General features: G+C 39.5%; 1 protein-coding gene across 1 annotated transcript; it reads left to right on the plus strand.

The window, feature by feature from the left end:
• Positions 1-71: 71 nt before the first annotated feature.
• On the plus strand, positions 72-20,909 carry CA2 (carbonic anhydrase II). The gene is made up of 7 exons (XM_006880554.1): positions 72-447; positions 1,214-1,447; positions 12,959-13,077; positions 13,572-13,664; positions 15,290-15,352; positions 16,598-16,753; positions 20,790-20,909. Exons 1-7 carry the CDS (start codon positions 72-74, stop codon positions 20,907-20,909), a joined length of 1,161 nt encoding a protein of 386 aa, XP_006880616.1.
• Positions 20,910-21,220: the final 311 nt, after the last annotated feature.

A 21,220-nucleotide genomic window follows, 5' to 3' on the forward strand; every position in this document is an offset into this window, starting at 1 on the left:
CGCACGCCGCCCGCCCGCGGCTCCCGCGCCGGGGATGCCCCTCGCCCCGGCCCCGATGCCACTGTCGAGGAATGCCGCGTCCGGCGGTGGCGCTGCGCGGGGCCCCGGCCGCCGGTTCCCACGGTGGCCCTCCAGGGTCCCGAGCTGGGACCCCTCCTGACGTGGCCCCTGAGGAAACGGGCAAGGGTTGTAAACGGAGGTTTCTAGTTGTTGATCCCAGAGAAATGAGGGGCCAGCTTCCCACCCTCGTCCGTCTCCACACCACCTGTGGCCCTCGGCACCAGGGGTCCCGAGGCATTTTCTCGGGCTGTCTAAATTCCTTTGCGCTGATTTCTGAGTTTCTCCTTCATTTTTCGATGCCCAATATTAAGGGGTCACCCGAAGGAGGGTTTTATCACCACAGATCTGGGTTACCGGAAGCCGGCCGAGGGGCGAGAAAGATGTGTTGTGGGTCTTGGGGGCCACCTGGATGGTGTGGATTTTGGTTATTAAATGTGGGGTGACTCTGCTGAGCAGAGAGCCCAGATCCGAGAAACCGGGGAGGAAGCCAGACCTGCTGGAATGTCTGAGTCGCACAGAGGCTGGGGGACGTGACACGTGCCCCGCGCGCCTCTGGAGGTGGGGGCAGGGGCGCCAGTGAGCAGTTTCTGGTCGTGGTCACTGTTCTAGCCAGCTGGGCGAGATCTGCAGCAACTGATTGCCCTAAGTGCTGTTCGTCCTAGATAAGCCTCTGTCTGGAGTTGCACACCCCAAATCCCAACTACGAGCGCTGACGTAGTTAGTGCCTGTCCAGTTGCAATGTGCAGCCTGTCAGAAAAATTAGAATAAAAATAGCTAATGTTATATGGCACTTCTCTGGGTCTCTTTTTTCCCTAAATGCTTTGTATGCAATGATTCTGGTTTGCTTAAGTCCTCCATAAAGATACATACGCTTATTACTCCGTTTTACAAAAGAAAAAACCTAAGGCCCAGCCCTACTCCCTGTCTCCGGAGTTGTTGGTTGTACTTAGAGTAGCGTGAAGTTGGAACTGACTCATTGCCGACCCTCGAGAGGGTTTTCAGAGGCTCCAAATCTTAGCGGAGGAGACGGACTATCTTTCTCCTTACCACTAAGTAACCAGAGCTCAGAGTTGTAGCGTAGTGCCACAAAGCTGGGAACAGAGACGGCTGGATTCAGGAACTCTGCGATTTGCTCCGGATTGGCCTGCTCCAGGCGAGGAGGGGGTTCATGCTATCTTCTCATCCCCAGGACCCGCGGTCTGGCATGAGAACTTCCCCATTGCCAAGGGAGAGCGCCAGTCCCCTGTTGACATCGACACCAAAGTAGCCAAGTATGACTCTGCCCTGAAGCCTCTGAGCATTAGCTACGACCAGGCTGCTTCTCGGAAGATCTTGAACAACGGTCACTCCTTCAACGTAGAGTTTGATGACTCCCAGGATAAATCAGGTCAGTGTTTAAAAAATAACTTGGACCTTTCAGCCAGTTGTCTGTTTCCTCAGCTTCAGGGGAAGAATAGAAGGCAGTGAGGGAAAGCCCCTCGACTTTAGAAAGTCTACTGTTTTGTTTCTGCACTGTCAAATGCTGCTTGGGTAATGTCATCAGATACTAGCCTCTGAGAAATAGGCTAATTACTTGCAGTGGCCTGGGATTGTTTCCTCTGTTAAATGTAGGACACCGAGGAACTAGATGTGACTTTGTAATGTTACCAAAGGCAAGGTCCCCTGGCAATAAAGATCAGCGCTGATGAGATCTGTAAATATTACACTTTGAAGGCTGTCAGAATAGAGCTCTGGTGGCATAGTGGTCAGAACCAAATTGTCATCTTTCAAACTCAAGGGCTGCTCCACAGAAGAGAGACAAGGTCTTCTGCTTCTGTAAAGATTACAGCCCTCGGACCTATGCAGCAATTCAGTTGCTTTATAGTAGACTTAACTCATTAATGCTAATTAATTTCATTAATTAATTTGTGGAGTTGAAACTGACCCTTGAGAGTTTTTTCAGAGGCTTTAAACTGCCTGGGAAGAGATTATTCCTCTTTCTCCTTTTGAGCGTCTGGTGGATTTGAACCAGCTACCTTTGGGTTGCTGGTGCAACTCCTTACCTACTAGGTCACAGTATTTATTCTTCAGTGTTGTTGCCTATCCAGTGAAATTTTATCTTGAAGGTAGTCATAAGAAGAGTGATGAAACATGACAATAAAAAAAGTGAAATCCTCGTAAACATTGTGTTTATGAATAAATACAACTCTTGTGTGGGGCTAGTGCAATCCTGGCATCTACCCAATTATTCATTGCATTAATGAAGATACTTCAGAATCGATGCACATACCTGGCCCATTACTGACAAAACCAATTATTGTAATTTCTTTATAATAGAGCTGTTTACAGAATGGCCACTGAGTTAGGAATAGAACAGTCCCATTCAGACACAGTGGCAGGCTTCTTTGGACACTGGTTGGTTTAATTGCTGGCGCCCTATTTTCCATGAGTGTTTTCCTCTGAATGGTGTTGCAGCCACTTTGTGTTTTGTGGTGATGCGAGAGTGGGGAACAGGTGAAGGGAAATGAAAAGAGATAAAACGTGATATTACAAAGTTTTGCAATAATTACCTACAGTATTAATGGACCACTCGCACTGTAATTAGGATGTGAATGGCCAATTTATGTACTAGTTTCAAGGAGTTCTGGTGGCATAGGTTGTAGGGAGCTGCACTGCCAACACAAAGGCCATGCCTCTCTGGCAGTTCAAGTTCACCAGCCGCTCCACAGTGGAAAGTTGGACAGTCTCCTCCCATGTGATTTACAGCCTTTGAAACCGAGTGGAGGGTCAGCTCTGAGTTGGTTTGGATTCAGTAGCAATCAATAAGTGAACCATTTAATGCACTGGGTAAGCAAACACATCACACTTAGTTGGTTGAAGGTTCCAGGGCCCTGCAGGTGCTTCACAGAAAAGTGCTAGAGATCTGCTTCTGGGAAAAAAAATAAAAAATTAGCTAGTGGCACTGTGTGGAGCTTTGTTTTAGACCAATGCATGTGGGGCTCCTGTGAGTTGCAGTTGACTCAACAGCTGAGATGGAATATGGCATTAAGTCCAGTTCTGGAAGCAAAAAAGAAACCTTCCTTTCTGTCTTCACCTTATTTTTTTTTTTTTTATTACATTTGACTTTTTGAAACAATGACTCAGGAAGACAATTGAAAAGGGAATAAAATGAAGATCATCTGAGAAGTGTTTACCATCTCTCTGTGCCCTGCTATAGTATCATTATTTATTCAAATCAGGTTGAGGATTGACATTGACAATGCTCTTAAGGGCTTCTGCTACACTGTCTTCCAGATTTAACCTCTCACCCAAAGAAAGGATAGTCAAATAATTTCAATAAAGTTTCAGGAAAACGATGAGTTTCTTCCCTATAAACCCTACCCAACTCAACCCCGCCAAGTTGATTCCAATTCAAAGTGCCTCCGGAAGGCAGAGTAGAAGAGCGTGGTAGAGTTTCTAAGGCTGTAGAACCATGGACCTTGCCTTTCTCTAAGGAGCAGCTGCTGGGTTCACACTTTTGGCTGGCAGCCAGACTCCTTAACCACAGCACCACTGGAGGCCCATTGGTATGCAAAGAATACTGTGTATTTATATTGTAATGTGGCAACATGAATGACCATGGAAGTATTGTGCATATGGAAAGATTGTTACTAAATTAAACCTGTTTAGTTATCTTAAAACCAAGACAAGGGAGCTCTTCAGTGTGTAGCTGTGAGCTTTTTAAAGAGTCACAATTAATTTATATTTCAGTGTTTGGCAATATAAATCACTGTTTTTATGAGTATCTACCAAATTATATACCTCTTTGGACGCTACATCGAAACTAAATGCTTTAAAAAAAATCTCTTTCTGAAGAAGGAGAAAGTAAATGGCAAAAAAAATGGCGTCAGCCAAGCTGATTCCCTAAATTACACACAAATTTGCTAATGGAACATAGGTTGTTCCAATAATACATATTGCTAGAAAATGGATGTTGGCTTATAGTCTGGTGACTTCCAAGGATATACCTGTGTTCAGGTGTGAGCTCTGGGGACCCTGGGAATGCTAGTAACTTAGTCTACGTTTTGCTTTTCTTGATAAGAAAACTGGGGTGAGTTTGTAAAATTTTGTTAAGCGTAGTGCGTGTCACTGACGAAGGATACTGTGGACTGCCAGAAGGACAGATGTGTCTTAAAGTGCAGCTGGAATGCTCTCTAGAAATAGGAAGGTGGAGCTTTATGTCCTGGACCTTGGACATGTTATCAGGACGGACCAGTCCCTGGAGAAAGAATTATCATGTATGGTAAAAAAGGTTAACAAAATAGAAGACCCTCAACAACAACAACAACAAATTGACACAGTGACTGCAAGGGTGGGTTCAAGCTCAGGTATAGTTGTGAGGGTGACACATGGGTAGGCAGTGTTCCGTCCTGTTGTAAGGGGTCACTACAGTTGGAATCAAGTTGTCGGCACCTAACAACAACATTACCCATTTATTGTTGAGTGCCATGAAGTCATTTCTGCCTTTCAGTGACTTCTGCCCTATGGTATTTTCTAGTTGGTAGTCATGATGGAAACAGATCACCAGATCTTTGTCCACAAAGGTGCTGGGTAGATTTGAACCACCAACCTTTAGGTTAGGAGTCAAGTGCTTAATCTTATACCCCAAGGTTCTTTGTTATCCACCTAGATCTTAGGAAGAAATAGAAATGAGCTAAGCATCATGAGAGCAGGCTAGAGGCCTTTGCAGAGGAAGCTGAACTAGAAAGATAGAAATATTAATCTCCATACTGCTTTAAGTATAAAAAAAAGAAGAATGTCAAGAAACGATGGAAACATGAAGGGAGCTTAAGAGTCAGTATGAATAAGTCAGGAAAGACTTTCCAGGGTAAAGGAGGCTTACACAGAGGCCTGAAGGGTTCTGCTGGTATGGAGGAGGCTTCAGGCAGAGAGAAACAGCAAACACCGGGGGACTTCAGAAAGTACAGTGTGTGCTCCAGACAGGCAAGCAGGTATGATAAAAACACAGCGAGGGATGAATATTAAAAAGACTTGCTGCCCTTTACATGTTAGAGCTTCCTTTGTAATTCTGCCAGTACTTCTTTGACATTTTCAACTGTTTTGGTTAAATAAACGAGATTTTTTTTGTTTTCCGTTCCCCATTTCCACCCCCCCAAAAATGCAGAATATATTAAAGTATTGATAATAAATAAAAAATGGTTTCTGAATCCATTTTACCATGGTAAAAAAATATCCTTTAGCCTTCTTTAAAAAAGTTTTTACAAAGAATCCTAGACTCTCAAAGCTAGCAGGAACACTAGAGGTACTAGAGTCAAACCCACTTAAAATAAACACGAAGAAATGGAAGGTTTCAGTAACATACTAGGCATCTCATTTCCACTTTATTGTGGTGAGACTTAATGGCACTTCTTTAAAACAGAATTTGAGTAAGAATTTTTGATCACCATAGCTCACTTTTGGTCTATACATATCATATTTTTAAAAAAGGGGTTAAGTTTCTTCTAGACACTTATTTCTTGAAGTAATTTATGCATTTTGGCTACTCAGTTTATTTTAAATCAATAGTTTAACAGTTTTTTTGTTGTTAGGAATTATATTTATAATTTGCTATTGTGCAATATCTGGTTTGTCTTATTTCCTTAAAAGCTTCACTTAAATTTTATCTCTCTCCCTTACTGATATTACAGTCTTTGAGAGCTTCTCAAGTTTTCAAACTGAATCTAAATGCTATCTTATGCCCAAATTTAACTATTTAGGAACTGACCTGGCTGAGTGTATTGCTACATTTAAGCTTGAAAGAACTATGAATTTGGAATTAATAGCTTTAAGTAGAAACTTGGATTAAAGTTCTCATTGATCTTCTAAATTCCTTTAAAAAAAGCCACCTTAATGAAAAATTGCTAATCCTATTAGGGTATTGGGTGTTTTGTTTTTTGTTTTTGTTTTTTTTTTTTTGTCTTTTTTTTTAATTATTGAAAAGTACCCTGCTTGAAATAACTTATTATGTGTTTTATCTGAGAGAAAAAAGTAGTTAAATTATTAACTCCTGCTAGTACCTTATTAACTTTTTATTAATGAAATATTCATTGCCAAGTTAGAAGTAAGTAACAGTGAAAATTAATGCTTGGATTATTGGTCAAACATATCTACAATTTCTATTCTCTCGTTATCTCTCTCTTTAAATAAGTTGGAATATTTACGTTTGTTACTTCAATAAAAGAAGAGGAAGGAAGCCGGAAGAATTTACTTACTTGTATACATTTCCAACAGACCATTATCTAGGTGACAGAATGCATCTTAATATCTGAATCCAGTTAATTGTTGTTATGTACTGTCGAGTCACTTGTGACTCATAGTGACTACACGTACAACAGCTCTGAACCCTGCTCTAGCTTGGTCCAATTTATTTTTTTTCCAACATATCCATCCCCATTATCCCAGTCACTTGCATCAATCCATCTCATCCAGGGTCTTGTTCCTCTCCTGTGCTGTCCCTCCACCCTTCCAAGCATGATGTCCTTCTCCAAGGACTAGTCCCTCCAAACAGCATGCCCAAAGTGTGTGAGATGGAGCTTCAAAATAATTTTTAGGGACTTGTTTTTGGAGCTCAACATTTTCTTTCCACAAAGAGGAAGGAAAGATATCAAAAAAGGAATGGTTGTGAACACTGATAGTGCTGTCTGCAGACTTCTAAACATCAATAGAATGGACCAGTCTTCTACAAAACAGTAGTTATGTGTTTTTAAGAATAATTTTTAATTTTCACTCCCACTTATGGTTGTCTAGCTAGAACAAACAGCTTCTTCCATCTTGAATTTTGGTTCTGTTTACTCTGATGAAAGTGGCAGTTAAACATGTATTTGCTTCAAAAGAAAAAGAATGTATTAGTAGTGTACAGGCTGAGGGTTCTTAAGTACTGCCAGAAAGAAAACAATAGCAACACATGAAATCATTATTTTCAGATTATTCATAGAGAAGATTGCACAGCTCCTGAAAATGCTGCATTTTTGGTCAGGTTTATTTTTTTGCTTCATTTTTAGGAACTCTTATTTTGAAACTCAAGCTTACTGGCTAAAAATTATATTTTGTATTCAAAAGAGATACATTAGATATTAACTAAGGTCTTCAGTTAGTTATTGGAAAGCATCTCAAATTAAGTTATTGTTGTTTTACATACTGTTGAGTCAGAATTGAGTCATAGCTGGCCCTGTAGCAGTTTTTCAGAGGCAGTAAATTGCACGGGAGGAGGTTGCCCATTCTTCTCCTGCAGAGCACCTGGTAGATTAAAACTGTGCACCTTTGGGATTGCATTGAATTTTCTTACCACTAGGCTACCAAAGGGAAATAAGAGAAAAAAAAGCGGACTTTTCAGTTTTCAATTTACATAGTCTCATTTTTTTCAGTCATACTGGTTGTTGTTATGTGCCATCGAGTAGCCACTACCACACTTCTGAAGCCTGCCCTGTCCTGAGCCAGTCTCACTGATTCCAACATACTAACCCTCATTGCTCCAGTCACTATATCAATTCATTTCATCCAAGGTCTTCCTCTCCTATGCTGTCACTTCACCATTCTAAGCATGATGTCCTTCTCCCAGGATTGGTCCCTCCTGGCCACGTGCCCACAGTATATGACCTTTTTGTTTTCTTGGCAATCCATGGTATATTCAAGACTCTTCTCTACCACCAAAACTCAAAGGCATTGATTCTTCTTCTATCATCCTTAGTCATTGTCCAGTTCCCTGATATATAACAAGTAATTGTGAAGACCATGTCCTGAATTAGGAAATGGATCTTAATTTCTTCAAATAATTAAAAAAAATTTTACATTCCCATTGAGTTGGAACTGACTCATAGCTGGTTTCCAAGGCAATCAGCCGCAAAGAAGGAGATTGCCCATCTTTTTCCTGCTGACCTGCAGGTGGATTCGAACCACCTGCCTTTGGCTTAGCAGTGCAACTCTCTGTGGTCATGAGAGATCCCTCCCTCTTCAAATAATAGCTTACATAGTCTACCCAAATAATATGTATCAGAAGATTATTCTGTAGTAGTTTGTGCGTTATCAATATAGTAGTGTGTATAATTATTGATCGATCATGAGAATTAGCAGCTTGATGTGGAGAATTGAATTTACAATAAATTTAAGAAGCCTTGACAAAGACATTGTTGTTGTTAGATGTATTAATTCAGAATCAACTCATAGCTGACCCTTCAGTGGGTTTTCAGAGGCTGTAAATCTCATGGTAGAAGATTGTCCATCTTTCTCCCACAGAGCAACAGATGGATTCAAACTTTGTGCCCATGGATTGGTAATGCAACTCCACCCACTAGACTACCAAAGAAAATAGAGTAGAAAATTCCATGGTATTTCCTCATCTCTCATGGAAGACTTTCATCTTTAAAGAAACTCTTTAAAGCTCCTACCAATATGGTCAGATTTTACAGAGAGAAAAAAAGTGCAGCCATTTTTTGCAATGTTAATAGTTTTTGCTACCTTAAAAATATTTTTGGCCTACAACTGGGAGACAATAAAATATATAAATGGTTCCTTCTAAGAATTAAATCCCTATGCACATCCAGAAACTTGGATAAAAACAGGGTAAAAAGGGAAGCCACAGCCTGGGGAAAAACTATTTGGTAATAACATGTCTGATAAGGGATTTACATCTGGAATTTATAGGATATTTGTACATCACAACAAGATAAAAGTAAACAACACAGCTGAAAAATGGGCACAGGATATAAACACTTCACCAAAGAAGACATTCAGATGGCCAAACAAGCACATAAAGAAAGGTCCAAAATCCCTACCTCTAAGAGAGATACAGGTCAAAACTACTAGGAGTTATCATCTCACTCCAGTAAGAATAGCATAATTTAACAGAACAGCAAACAACAAAAGGTGGTGAGGTTGTGGAGAAACGGGAACCCTTATTCACTGTTGGTGGGAGTGTAAAATGGTGCAACCACTATGGAAGGCAGCATGGCACTTTCTCACAAAGTTGGAAATAGGAATACCATTTGACCCAGTAGTAATTCCACTACTGTGAATGTACCCTAAAGAAACTAGAACTGCCACCCAAACAGATATAATGCACATCCATGTTTATGGCTGCTTTGTTCACAATAGCAAAGAGTTGGAAACAACCCAATTGCCCACCAACAAATGAATGGATGGAGAAGCTGTAGTATATTCACACAATGGAATAGTATGCAGCACTGAGAAAAAAAACCTCATGAAATATACAAAATGGGTGACCATAGAGGACATTATATTGAGTGAAATATCTCAGTCATAAAAGGACAAATACTGCATAATGCCACTGTTACAAAAGAGGACTGACATGAGAGTTGGGGAGAAACTAAAGAAAGAGGGGATAAATAATGTACATGGCATTGAAGCAGGTGTGATTAGGTATTATTGGCATGACAAGAGTTAAAAAAAAGCTGCATAGTAAAGTGGTGGTGGTGGGGAGGACTGTATAACAATGAAATAACTTTTTCCAAAGAAAAAAGCAAACTGGGGTGGTGGTGATGAGGGGGCAGGGAAGAAAATGTGCAACAATGAATGAGTGGAAATCCAAGAGCTTTATAAACTTTCATTAAAATCTCAATAAAAATATTTTTGTATTAGAAAACTAGATTTACTTTTAAATCTTGTTAGTTTAGAAAATATTATACAATAATCAAAACACACAATTATAAGTAGTACCAGAGTACAGTGCATATTGCCTCGCTTGGTTTAATTCCTAGTTTAATCTTGGTTTAAACCCTAGATTGTTTAAAGTATTGTCATTTCTAGTTCTCGAAAGGTTGCAAACTACCTTTGTAATTAAAATTAAGAAAATTTATTATTATAACAATGTTTTGGGGGAGCTTCATGAACTAAGGTCTGGCACCAGAATTTGCTGAAGAGTAACCAGCTATTTGAAGAAGACTGGGAATGCTTCTTTCTCTTTTGATGAAACTTTAAGAATTTAATAACTTTTTCTAATTACAGTGGGCAGTCTACATGCATACGTTAACAGGGGCTAAAACAGGTATCTGTGATAGTAAATTAGTATAGAATGTAAACATTAAACCCAGCATTTTTTACTGGTTTGTTGTTGTTGTTATGTGCCGTCGAGTCGCCTGCGTTTTTTACCGGTAACAAACTTTAATTAATACTTAATAAAACATAAAAGCTGATGCACCCTTCTCTAATTTGAAAGGATTCCTGAAACAATTAAGTTAGGGTTAAATGTTAAAATCTGCAAAGGAAAAAAAAAAATCTGCAAAGGAGAAAACAAGAGTAAGAAATAGCAGTAAGGTTTATTCTTACTAGGATTTCAGATCTATTTGTGCACTTTTTCGGGAAACAGGCAATGGGGGGAGAGGAGAGATAAATTTTGAAAGAACATTTTTTTCAGATACTTGATGTGGCTTTATTAATTTTGCCACTTTGTGGAGTTCAGGATGCTACAAATTTATTTGTTTGTTATAATCATTCAATTGGTTAATAGTAAAAAGATGTCATAATTTTTTTCAGTATCATTTTATTTTATCAATGTATTTTATTTTTTATGAGCCTGTTACTTTATGAAACAAGTGAGAATTTGTTTACTTATGAAACAAATTTAGTTTGGAATTGAGGCAAATTCTTTCCTTAGAGAATTAGGTGGTAAAATAAATGTTTACAGTTAAGTAGTTTTGTGTTTCAGGAGATGCAATTTGAATCAGAATACATAGAAATGAGTATTTCTTTAAAAGATCTGTTACAACATCATTCACAATATGTTCTACCTCCTGCCTGTTGTGAGGCAGAGCTGACAGGCAGAGGTCTTGCTAACAGGAAACACAGAGCCTAACTGCCGCATTGCCAGTTTTATTTGGACTTTGAATAGATGAATGGGTGTTCCTACCATCTAAGCATATCTGGTTAAGTAAACCAACTTTGTTGTACATACCTTCTTCCTTTGTTTTGCAAAGCCAAAGGGATCATTATTTTATAGAATTGTAAACCAAAGCTAATAAGCACACATTTGTAGCAACAAATGTTTTAACCCACCTAAATTTTAGAGGAATGAAACTAAAGTGGTAGAATGAAACTAATATAAAAACACTTGATGTTAATAGTTTGAATCCACCATCTTTTTTTTGAGGGAGAAAGATGGGCAGTCTTCTTCCCGTAAAGATTTGCAACATCAGAAGTCCAATGGAGGATTACTTTAAGTTGGAATTGACTCAGAAACAATGGGTTTGGTCTTTGTATTGGAAATATATTGGCTAATTAGAATTAATATATATGAGCTAAATAAATATGTGTGTGTATATATATGAATGTGTGTATATAGGAATGTTTTTTTTAATTGGTTCGCATTTTATCATTGTGTTTCATGCATGTAAACTTTCATGTACATACATTGATATACGCTGTTTTATGTAATTACTATTGATCCATGCCTGTCATTACCCTGTCTTTTTGAGTCCCCACTGAATCTTTCCTATTCCTTCACGAACCCTCCCTTCTGCCCACTAACCTCTGCTATCCTAACGATTTCTGTCCTGCCCCTTTTTCTGCCCCCTTCTCCCTGGATAGGAGGCATTTTTCTGCTAATTTATATATCCCTTCAAGACACAGTTCAGGAGACTACAGAGAATTATCTATTCTCTGTAGACTGCAGAGATCTAATACTATTAGTAGATAATGGTATTACCTACTATTCAGGTCTTAGTGTCATTTTAATACAGTAAAATCATTACTAGAAATCACATTCTTAAATCCCAGACAATTATTTGTATAGCCACAATTAAAAATGTGATTTCTTATTATAGTTTTATGATGATGAGGTTGCGCTAATAACTGAAGAGTAACATTTTAGAATAGTTATTGAAATTAAAATTTTCAGTTCTTAGAAATAATACAGTTTAATACTCTGCATACACAAGATAATCAGTAAATTCTTACTATAGTAAAGCATTAGCATATCCATTTCACATGAGGAAATTAAGGTCAGAAAAGGTAAGCAGAAAAGTTTAAAGGAGACAAACTTGTTGATGGTAATGAGAGTTGAAATTCTAAGGCATTCATAAGCCTACGTGAGAACGATTAAATTTTTTGTCATTAAAGTCAACAAAATACCCATTTCACAAATTCTGATTTGCAAGAACTGGTACCAGGGTTAGCAGTGCAGGCGGTTGTTCAGTCTTGGTGGAGAAGAGCACTCATTTGCTCATTTTGTGTGGCTGACCAATCGATGCCTGGGCTAGCAAGACACTTCCTAACTGATTCTCAGCGCCAGTGGTCCCTCTTAAAGGATCCTCTCCCTGTGATTTTACTACAAAACCAGAAAGAGTTAAGTCATTGTGCTCAGAAAATAGTGAGGAGGAAAGCATCACACTTCAGCCAGGATGAATGAGGACAAAGCCTGTTGAAATGATTTTGCTCAGCATGGTGGAGTAAACCTGAATCTGGGCTTAATTTTTGAATCAAGTGTTGTAAAGGAGTAATTTTAGAACCATGGAACAGGATTAAAGAGAGTATTATTTGGTAATATATATTTCATGTATGCATGCACATTAATATATGTGTATGTTTATACATGTGCATTGATACTTGTATTTGTGTACACACACACACACACAGAGTGTATTTATGTCAGTGAGAGAGGGAATTGTTGCTTGCTCCTGTAACACCTTGATCACTGATGTGTTTGAGTCCACTGTTATGGATTGTAACTCTGGTCTCAGCCCATTTCGCTGGAGGTTTCCCTTGGTTTTGCTGACCTTCCGCTTTACCAATAGGATGTCCTTTTGCAGTGACTTGTTTTTTCCTGGTGACATGTCCAAAATAAGCAAGCCAAAGCCTTGCTGTCCTTGCTTCTAAGGAGCAGATTCTGGTTGAAAAGACTTATTTTTAAATGTCCTTTTTTTTTTTTTAGTTCTAAGAGGAGGACCCCTCGATGGGACTTACCGACTGATACAGTTTCACTTTCACTGGGGCTCGTCTGATGGTCAGGGTTCCGAGCACACAGTGGATTCTCAGAAGTACGCTGCAGAGGTCAGATGTGGTGGTTTTTCTTTCTGTAGACATTGGCTCCAGTATTAATTTGAAAATAAAATTAATTTTGTAAATTTTATCCAATCTAGGTCAGTCATGTATTTCACAAAGAATATTCACATTTACTTCTTATAAACTTTGAGGTATTACACAAAGGGCTGAGAAACATTTTACTGTCTCCAAAGACACCATTTGACCCATGTGCCCACTTACAGTATAATTGTAAGATCTGTCAATATAACAGAAAGAAAATTTGAGTTTTCAAAAATGGACATTTGTCTTTGAGATCCTAATGAAATAACTATTATGCCAATTAGTAAATAATTATAATTAATTATTATTATTATTAATTCTATTTTAAATTGTCCACATGTTTTCATTTTCTTCAGCAGCCTAATATAAAGAAAAAGTAATTGGATAAAATATGTTGTCTTTTATACACAAAATCATTTCTGTGTGTGATCTGGTTTTTGTTATTCCCCCTGTGATTTCAGCTTCACTTAGTTCATTGGAACACCAAGTATGGGGAATTTGGAAAAGCTGTGCAACAACCTGATGGATTGGCTGTGTTGGGTATATTTTTGAAGGTTAGTTGATATTTAATTCTTTTTTCCTGTTGTCAAGAAAGATTGAGCCGACAGGACATTCATAACAAACAGGAAATCCAACATGAGAGCTTAGGAAATGCCTTTGAAGTATTCTCAGTTGAACTTTCCCCTCCATAGTACCAAGTAGCAGTGAAATGAGAGACCAAAGTAATGAGGGATACAAAGTAGTGAGGGATACCTATTTGGACATGAGTGTGAAGGATGTAGAGTATTGCAGAGTAGAACTACTCCACAGGGCTTTCTTAGAGATCATCTCTGTGGAAGCTGATTGATAGGACCTTCCTTCTGGGGGGCTCCTGGGTGGGTTTGTACCTCTACCCTTTTGATTATTAGCCACGTGCAAGTTGTTTGTGCTAACTGGGACCTTTAACTTTATCCTAGATACTATTATTTCATGAATAAAAAAAAGGCTGGTTGCTTTTGAGTTCATTTGACTTATGGTGACCTTGTATGTTAGAAACTCAGAACTGAAGATGTGAACTTTGATTCTGGAGAGTTTTAGGTACCAGTCATACAGAGAGCTTTGATGGCTTAGTGAGTAGGGAGTTGTGCTGCCAACCCAAAGGCATGCGGTTCAAATCCACCAGCTGCTCTGAGGAAGAAAGAAGGGCAGTCTTCTTAAAAACACCTTGGAGGATCAGCTATGAGTCTTGATGACATGTAACAACAACCAAAAACCAGCCATATATACACGTGGAACTGCCCTCCAACAGCTGTTGAGTGGGGGAAGGCCAGACTGGATATTCATGGCTACTAAGCACGTATGTGGAAGTGAAAGCATTGTTGCAGTTGTGTATGAGCGAGGCAGAAACAACCTGTAGCAGACCACCAGTGGGTTTTCAGAGGAAGTTTAATCACATGGGAAGAGGTTGCTTATCTTTCTCCAGTGCAGATACAGGTGGATTTGAACTGCATGTCTTTGAGTTGGCAGTGAACCTGCTTAGCAGTAGTCCAGAGCCCCTGTTGAGGATAGAACTCTAAGAAACTCTGAAGTAGATACACTGAGGCAGTGAAAGAGATGCCATGAATAAAAGGGACTAGAAGTATAAAGAGAAACCCAGAGGCTAGAAAGCACAAGAAACTATAAAAAAGCTATGTAAAAGAGAACTATCGGTGAGCTCTGGTGGCCTAGTAGCAGGAAACTGCACTGCAATCCCAGAGGTGCGCTCTGCTGAAGAAGGAGGAACAATCGCCTCCTGTACCAGTCAGATCTAATTTGATGGTACACATATAAAAAAAAAAAAAGACAGCAATAAAAGAGAACTAGCAAGACCTTTTAAAAGGAAGACTGATAAGTGTCAAATCCTATAGGATGTTTAAGATGAGCAGTTGAGGAGCATTTTTTTGGGGGGTGCATTTTTTTTGGAGGTCAGTGGGGACTTTAAAAAGGGTTGTTTCTGAGGTAGAAGTAGAGGCAGGGTAGAGATTCAGTGAGTAGGATCCTTTATGGCACCAATGTACTCAAACCCAGACTGATGTGTGACAATTATAAATGGATAGATTTTGAGTCACAGTGTGGGGAAATTTTATGATGGCACCATCTAAATTAAAATGAACATAATACCAAATGGACTACGGCGTTTTGTCCTTTGTCTTCTCTGCAGATTGGCAGTGCTAACCAAGGCCTTCAGAAAGTTCTTGATATGCTGGATACCATTAAGACAAAGGTAAAGTTAAATTGGCTTCATCATTAAGTACCCATTTAAAAAAAAAGTTTTGGAATAGTCCTGCATATGGTGTTCACATGAGCAGTAAATAAAGAGGAAAGATTGGGTATAACAACTCTTTCTTCATCCAAAATCAGGTCCTAATCCTAGCATAATTCTGAGACTTATATTTACTCTTTCTTTGGATCACTTGTAAAAGAAAGCTGAAAGGCCCTCTTATTCAGAGAATGAAGTTCACTTACTCATAAACAAAATATATATTATTACATATAAGTCAGATTGCTAACCCAGGGGATACAAACGTGAATAAGGCAAACAAGGCTCTGCTGCTTGGAGCTTTATATCCTGTGATTAATTTGAATTTGTTCAGCCATGTTTAGTCCTCTTTGTAGCATAGCTCTGATGAGATCATTGAGCCTAAACATTGCAGTCACTTCAGTGCTGGGGAATCTATGCTTTATACGGCTCATCCTCTAATTGAAGTAGCATCTGTTTTCTGAAATGTTCTCCCATTTCTTCTACCTTGAACCCCTAAGTCAAATAGAATAAACCAGGTCCCTCTTCCAGATGACCCTACTCTGTCTTTCATAGCCCCTCCCCACCAAGCAAATTATTTCCAGTTTCTTTTAAATTGATGTTGAATGACCTAGATCTGTCTTTGAGACAACTTTGTCACTCTACTAGTAACTCCTTTTCCCCCTTTAATTGTAATTTAAGGGAAAGTTTACAAAGCTTATTAGATTTCCATTCAGTCATTCATACACATTTTGTTTGACATTAATTCCCAGTAATTCATTCTTGTTTGCATCTGTCTCTTCAAAAGTGTGGCATCCAGAACTAAATGCTGTTCTTAATTCTGATTTGGCTGTCAAAGGGGCTAATAGAATAATCAGGTCATCATCAAAGACGTTGAAGTCCTATTAACTGCCACCTAAAACTGTACCCTGTTAATGGTCTTAACTGTAAATACTGGGTATGATAAGTTTATGCCTTAGTGGCAAATAGAAAAGATTGCTTTAGAAGATAAAAGGAGAAATCAACAGATGAAAATACTATTTAGATTTGCTTACTCATAATCTCCAGTTCTTCTTTCCAAGTTAAAAGTCTGTTGTTTTTTATTTCCTATTTTCATCTGTCAAAGGTATGTAAACTCTTTAAATATAGCTTTATGGCTTCCCTACTCTCCTTCCTTCCTCTTAGGCTGATCATGTGACATTTTTAACCTGTACAATTTGTTTTTTTCAGGGGAAAAGTGCCGACTTCACTAACTTTGATCCTCGTGGCCTCCTTCCTCAAAGCTTAGACTACTGGACCTATCTGGGCTCCCTGACCACCCCTCCACTTCTGGAGTGTGTAACCTGGATTGTGTTAAGGGAGCCCATCACCGTCAGCAGTGAGCAGGTCAGTTTCTCCTAAGTGGTGTGTTGTGAAAGGAGGAACATTCGGACCCAGAGGCTGACCTCCGGAGTCAGGCAGACCTGAATCTTAATCCCCCTGCACTCCATGCTATGGAAGCTAATGCCCATGACAGTGTCTGGCAAATGAATGACATTCAATAGATCAGTGAGAAGGGTGTATGTATCTAATAAACACTATTTTGTAGTCTGTAAAGACACTGAAGCCCAGAGAAGGAAGATTTCAAGGTTGCATGGTTATGAAATCATTTCCAGCCGTACTCTATCGCATCCAGGAGCTTGGTGCTGGAGTCCTAAAGGGGTTTCACTGTTAACCCAGAGATCACACGTCTTTGGAGGTTCAAATCCACCAGTAGCACCATGGGAGAATGATGTGCAGTCTTCTCTTGTGGCATTTACAGCCTTGGAAAAATCAATGGAGGCTCCACTCTTGACTCTTTGAGTTGGTTCTGACAATAAATGAAAGAGAGAGAGAGAGAGAGAGGTGTTGATGAGAGAGAGAGAGATTCATGCACACCATAACTGACTTCAATGTTATTTAGATCAGGTTTTGGTTTTGAATACTAGCAAAAGTAATAGCCATCTCTTGGAGCAGAGTATCTATCGGTGCTCATTGCTCATTCTGGGTGGTTTAGAGGCTTAGACCAAAGACTCCCACATTTTAGTGACTCCTACATAAGTAGTTTGTGAGTTCAAGTGATAAATAATTACAGCGAAGTCACAGATGAGTATGCACAGAAATGAGCCTCACTGACTAGACTGTCTCTTTTCCCTAGACTAACTCTGTCAGCACACTGTTAAGTGTAGAAAATGGGCATTCCTTGGTAGGACCCATAGGTATTTGGAAGCTAGATAGGTTGAGGAGATTTAAATCTAAAATAGAGTGAAAATATTCCAACACTAAATTTGGAATCATAGGAATGCATAATGGGGATGACATTATGCAGCTTCTCATTTTACAGATATGTACTTGAGGTACAAGGAAATTCATGCTTCTGTGTTCGGTGTGTTCATTCAGAAATTGAGTGGATCGGCATTTGACACAATATTTTTTTTGAAGGAAATCTACTTCTGACATTGAAAATTTATGTTCATATCTCATAGTGTACCAAAGAAAACAGTGTGCTTGATTTGTATGTGACTTGAAAATTGACTTCATACTCATAAAATACTTGTGCGGTTGTCTTGAAACAAAGATTGTGATACCACTTCTTGTCTGTTAATGTGGTGTTCAAGTTTTAATCTAAAACGTGTTGGAATTTATTTTATGAAGATGGTTAGGGGAATATTAATGGACCAAGTTATTTTTTTAAAATGTTAAAAAACCAAGATGGCACTTTGAAGACTAAAATGCACCAGACTCAAGCCATGGTCTGTTCGTTTTGCCTCATATACATGATCTGATGGCTTAGTGGTAAGGAATTGCACTCCCAATGCAAAAGGTACATGGTTTGAATTCACATGCTCTGTGGTAGGTAGATAGGCAGTCTCCTCCTGTGTGATTAACTGCCTCTAAAAACCTGCCACTGGGTCAGCTTTGGGTCAGTTCCGACTCGATGGTATACAACAACAACATTATAGGAAGTTCACTGCATGAAGTCAGTTCCAACTTCTGGCAACCCTCCATAGTGTGGTATGGTGCTAACCAAAGGCTGAGTATCTCTGGTAATTTGAACTGATCAGCAGTCTTCTCTTATGGCCTTGAAAACCCAGTGGAGGCTCGCTGAGAGGAATCCACTTAATAGCAATGGGTTTGAGTTGAGTCATATGCATGCAAGAGCTGAATAACAACAAAAGCATACCAAAGAAGAGTTGATGCTTTTCACTAAGGTGTTGGTGAAGAAGACTGAATTATGCCAAAGACTGCCAGAGGATGAACAAGTCTGTTTTTGAAGAGGTACAATTAGAATGTTCTTTTGAAGAGAGGATAGCAAGAGTATGTCTCACATACTGTGGAAATATTATCAAGGTCAGCATAAAAGAAGACCTTCACTGCAGTGAAAATGGGAGCACTGTCCTCCACAAACATAGCTATGATTGTGAGAGTGGTAACGGGCCACGCAATGTTGTCGCCACAAGCATAGCTGTGATTGTGAGAGTGGTAACCAGTCAGTGTTGTTTGTTCTGTTGTACACAGGGTCATTGTGTGTTGGAATCAACTTGATAGCAGCCAATAGCAAGAACATATTAGTCCCCAGAGTACTCTCTTCATTCAGATCTCTTCTTGGGAAAAGGAAAGAATGAGTTAGAGGGGAAAAAAGTATAAAACAAAAACAGCAACGAAACAGAACACTCTTGAAGAAGAAATGGGAGCTAGATTGAGGACCACATGTGTTACAGATTTGGGCTAGAAAACTGAAACAGTATAAAAGAGAACCAGAAATAACTATCGGTGAGGATTTGGAATCTCAGTTTGGGAAAAATTTGTTCTTATGTATCAGTATTTTTAAGTAACACTGCCAGTTCATTACTCTGACTCAGGAGTTTGCAGTAGTCAGAATGCGAAACTTCGATTAAAATCCAGAATGACTGTTCTGCATTTCAGAGATGTGAGTTGTCAGAATTTAGATGATTGCTTTTAAAACTTAAAATAAGAAAAGACAAAGTCATTGAAAATTCCCTTCTAAGAATACCAATATTCTTATATATAAATGTTTTTTTATATCAAATTAGCGTTGAGGACTCTCCTTCATAGGGTCGCTATGAGTCACCTGTGACTCGACAGCACTTAACAACAACATATAGATATATAGGCAATATGTATATATTTCTATATACTATATATGTATATATAATATGTATAAATCTTATTTGTTGTAGTAAAGCATGTTGTTGTTATGTGCTTTGAGTTGGAACCTCCCATAGCCAACCCTCTGACAGGCTTTCAGTGGCCGCTAATCGCATGGAAGGAGATTGCCCATCCTTCTCCCATGGAGCAGCTGGTAGCCTTGAACCACATGACTTCAGTTTTGGAGTGCAGCTTCTAGCCACTGTTGTTGATTGCCATCAAGTTGAGCATGACTCATAAGCCTTTATCTAACTATCATTGTTTCTCAAAGTTCATAGAGTTTCCACGAGCATAGGAGCTCTCGTGGCCTACTGGTAAGGAGTTGTGCTGCCAACCTGAAGGCACATGACTTGAATTTGCTGGCAGCACTGTGGCAAAAAGATGGGCAGTCTGCCCTCATGTGATTTACAGTCTCTGAAAATACACTGGAGGTTCAGCTATAAGTTGGTCTCAACTTGATGGCACATAATAACAACACCACATATTTATAAAATCTATTGAGCTGTGGTGCTGGAGAAGAGTATCGAATATACCATGGCCTGCTAGGAGAACAAACAGTTTCGCCCTGGAGAGGGTGAAGCCAGGCTGCTCCTTGGAGGCAAGGATTCTGAAGCTTCGTCTGACATACTTTGGACATGTTGCAAGGAGTGACCAGTCCTTAGAGAGGGACATCATGTTTGGTAGGGTGGAGGGACAGTGCAGGTGAGGAAAGCCCTCAATGAGATGGATTGATTCAGTGACTGGGGTAATTGGAGTAGGTGTGTCGGAGACAGTGAGGTTGGCACAGGACAGAGCGGAGTTTAGGGCTGTTGTACATAGGGTCGCTATGTGTCACAGGTGACTCAACGGCACATAACAACAACAACAATATGCAATCCGTTGAGGAGCTAATTAAATTTTGGTCATTGACATGATACTGCTGTGAATATTGGGGAATGCATTTCAAGCCATAGCTCAAGCACAAACATGAATATTAGTATGAGACTTATTTTTTTATTATTTGTGTGTGTGTGTGTGTGTGTGTGTGTGTGTGTGTGTACCGTCAAATCAGATCTGACTGATTTGTACATCATGTACAAATTCAAATCATGTACAGGAGGAGATTGTCCCTCCTTCTCCAGCAGAACATCTGGTGGATTCGAACCTCGCACCTCTGGGATTGCAGTGTACCTTTTTGCCACTAGGCCACCAGAGCTTGCCGTGAGACTTATTTTTTTTTTATTTTGTCTTTTAGATGTTGAAATTCCGTAGTCTTAACTTCAATAAGGAGGGTGAACCTGAAGAACTGATGGTGGACAACTGGCGTCCCACTCAGCCACTGAAGAACAGACAGATCAAAACGTCCTTCAAATAGATCAGTGGCTCACTGGTGTCTAAGTCTTACAACTTCAGATGTTTCCCTTTAGCTAAGCAGCTCCCACAGCCAGTGTCTGAATGAATGGATCTCTGAGCATTTCCCTTTAGCCGAGCACAAATCAGCCCTGGTGATGGACCTGACTGATGGGGTCTGGTTCTCTAGACCTTTCATCTCCCACCTGACTTACCAATAAAATGTGAAGAGCTAGACCAGAATGGTTGAGAGCCCCACAGAATTGCTAAGACTGGTGCTTTCCTCAATGTAGGGTGAAGGGCACTTAGAATTGTTCATGAAAATGCTGTCTTCCA

Source organism: Elephantulus edwardii, unplaced genomic scaffold (assembly GCF_000299155.1).
Source record: "Elephantulus edwardii isolate Elephantulus edwardi_28Jun2011 unplaced genomic scaffold, EleEdw1.0 scaffold00008, whole genome shotgun sequence".
Lineage (NCBI taxonomy): Eukaryota > Metazoa > Chordata > Mammalia > Macroscelidea > Macroscelididae > Elephantulus > Elephantulus edwardii.

Coding starts and splice junctions, on each gene's coding strand:
- CA2 (XM_006880554.1), top strand. CDS start 72: ATGCCGCGTCCGGCGGTGGCGCTGCGCGGGGCCCCGGCCGCCGGTTCC. Junction 448..1,213: donor AGGGGCGAGAAAGATGTGTT/GTGGGTCTTGGG, acceptor GGCCTGCTCCAG/GCGAGGAGGGGGTTCATGCT. Junction 13,078..13,571: donor CTCAGAAGTACGCTGCAGAG/GTCAGATGTGGT, acceptor CTGTGATTTCAG/CTTCACTTAGTTCATTGGAA.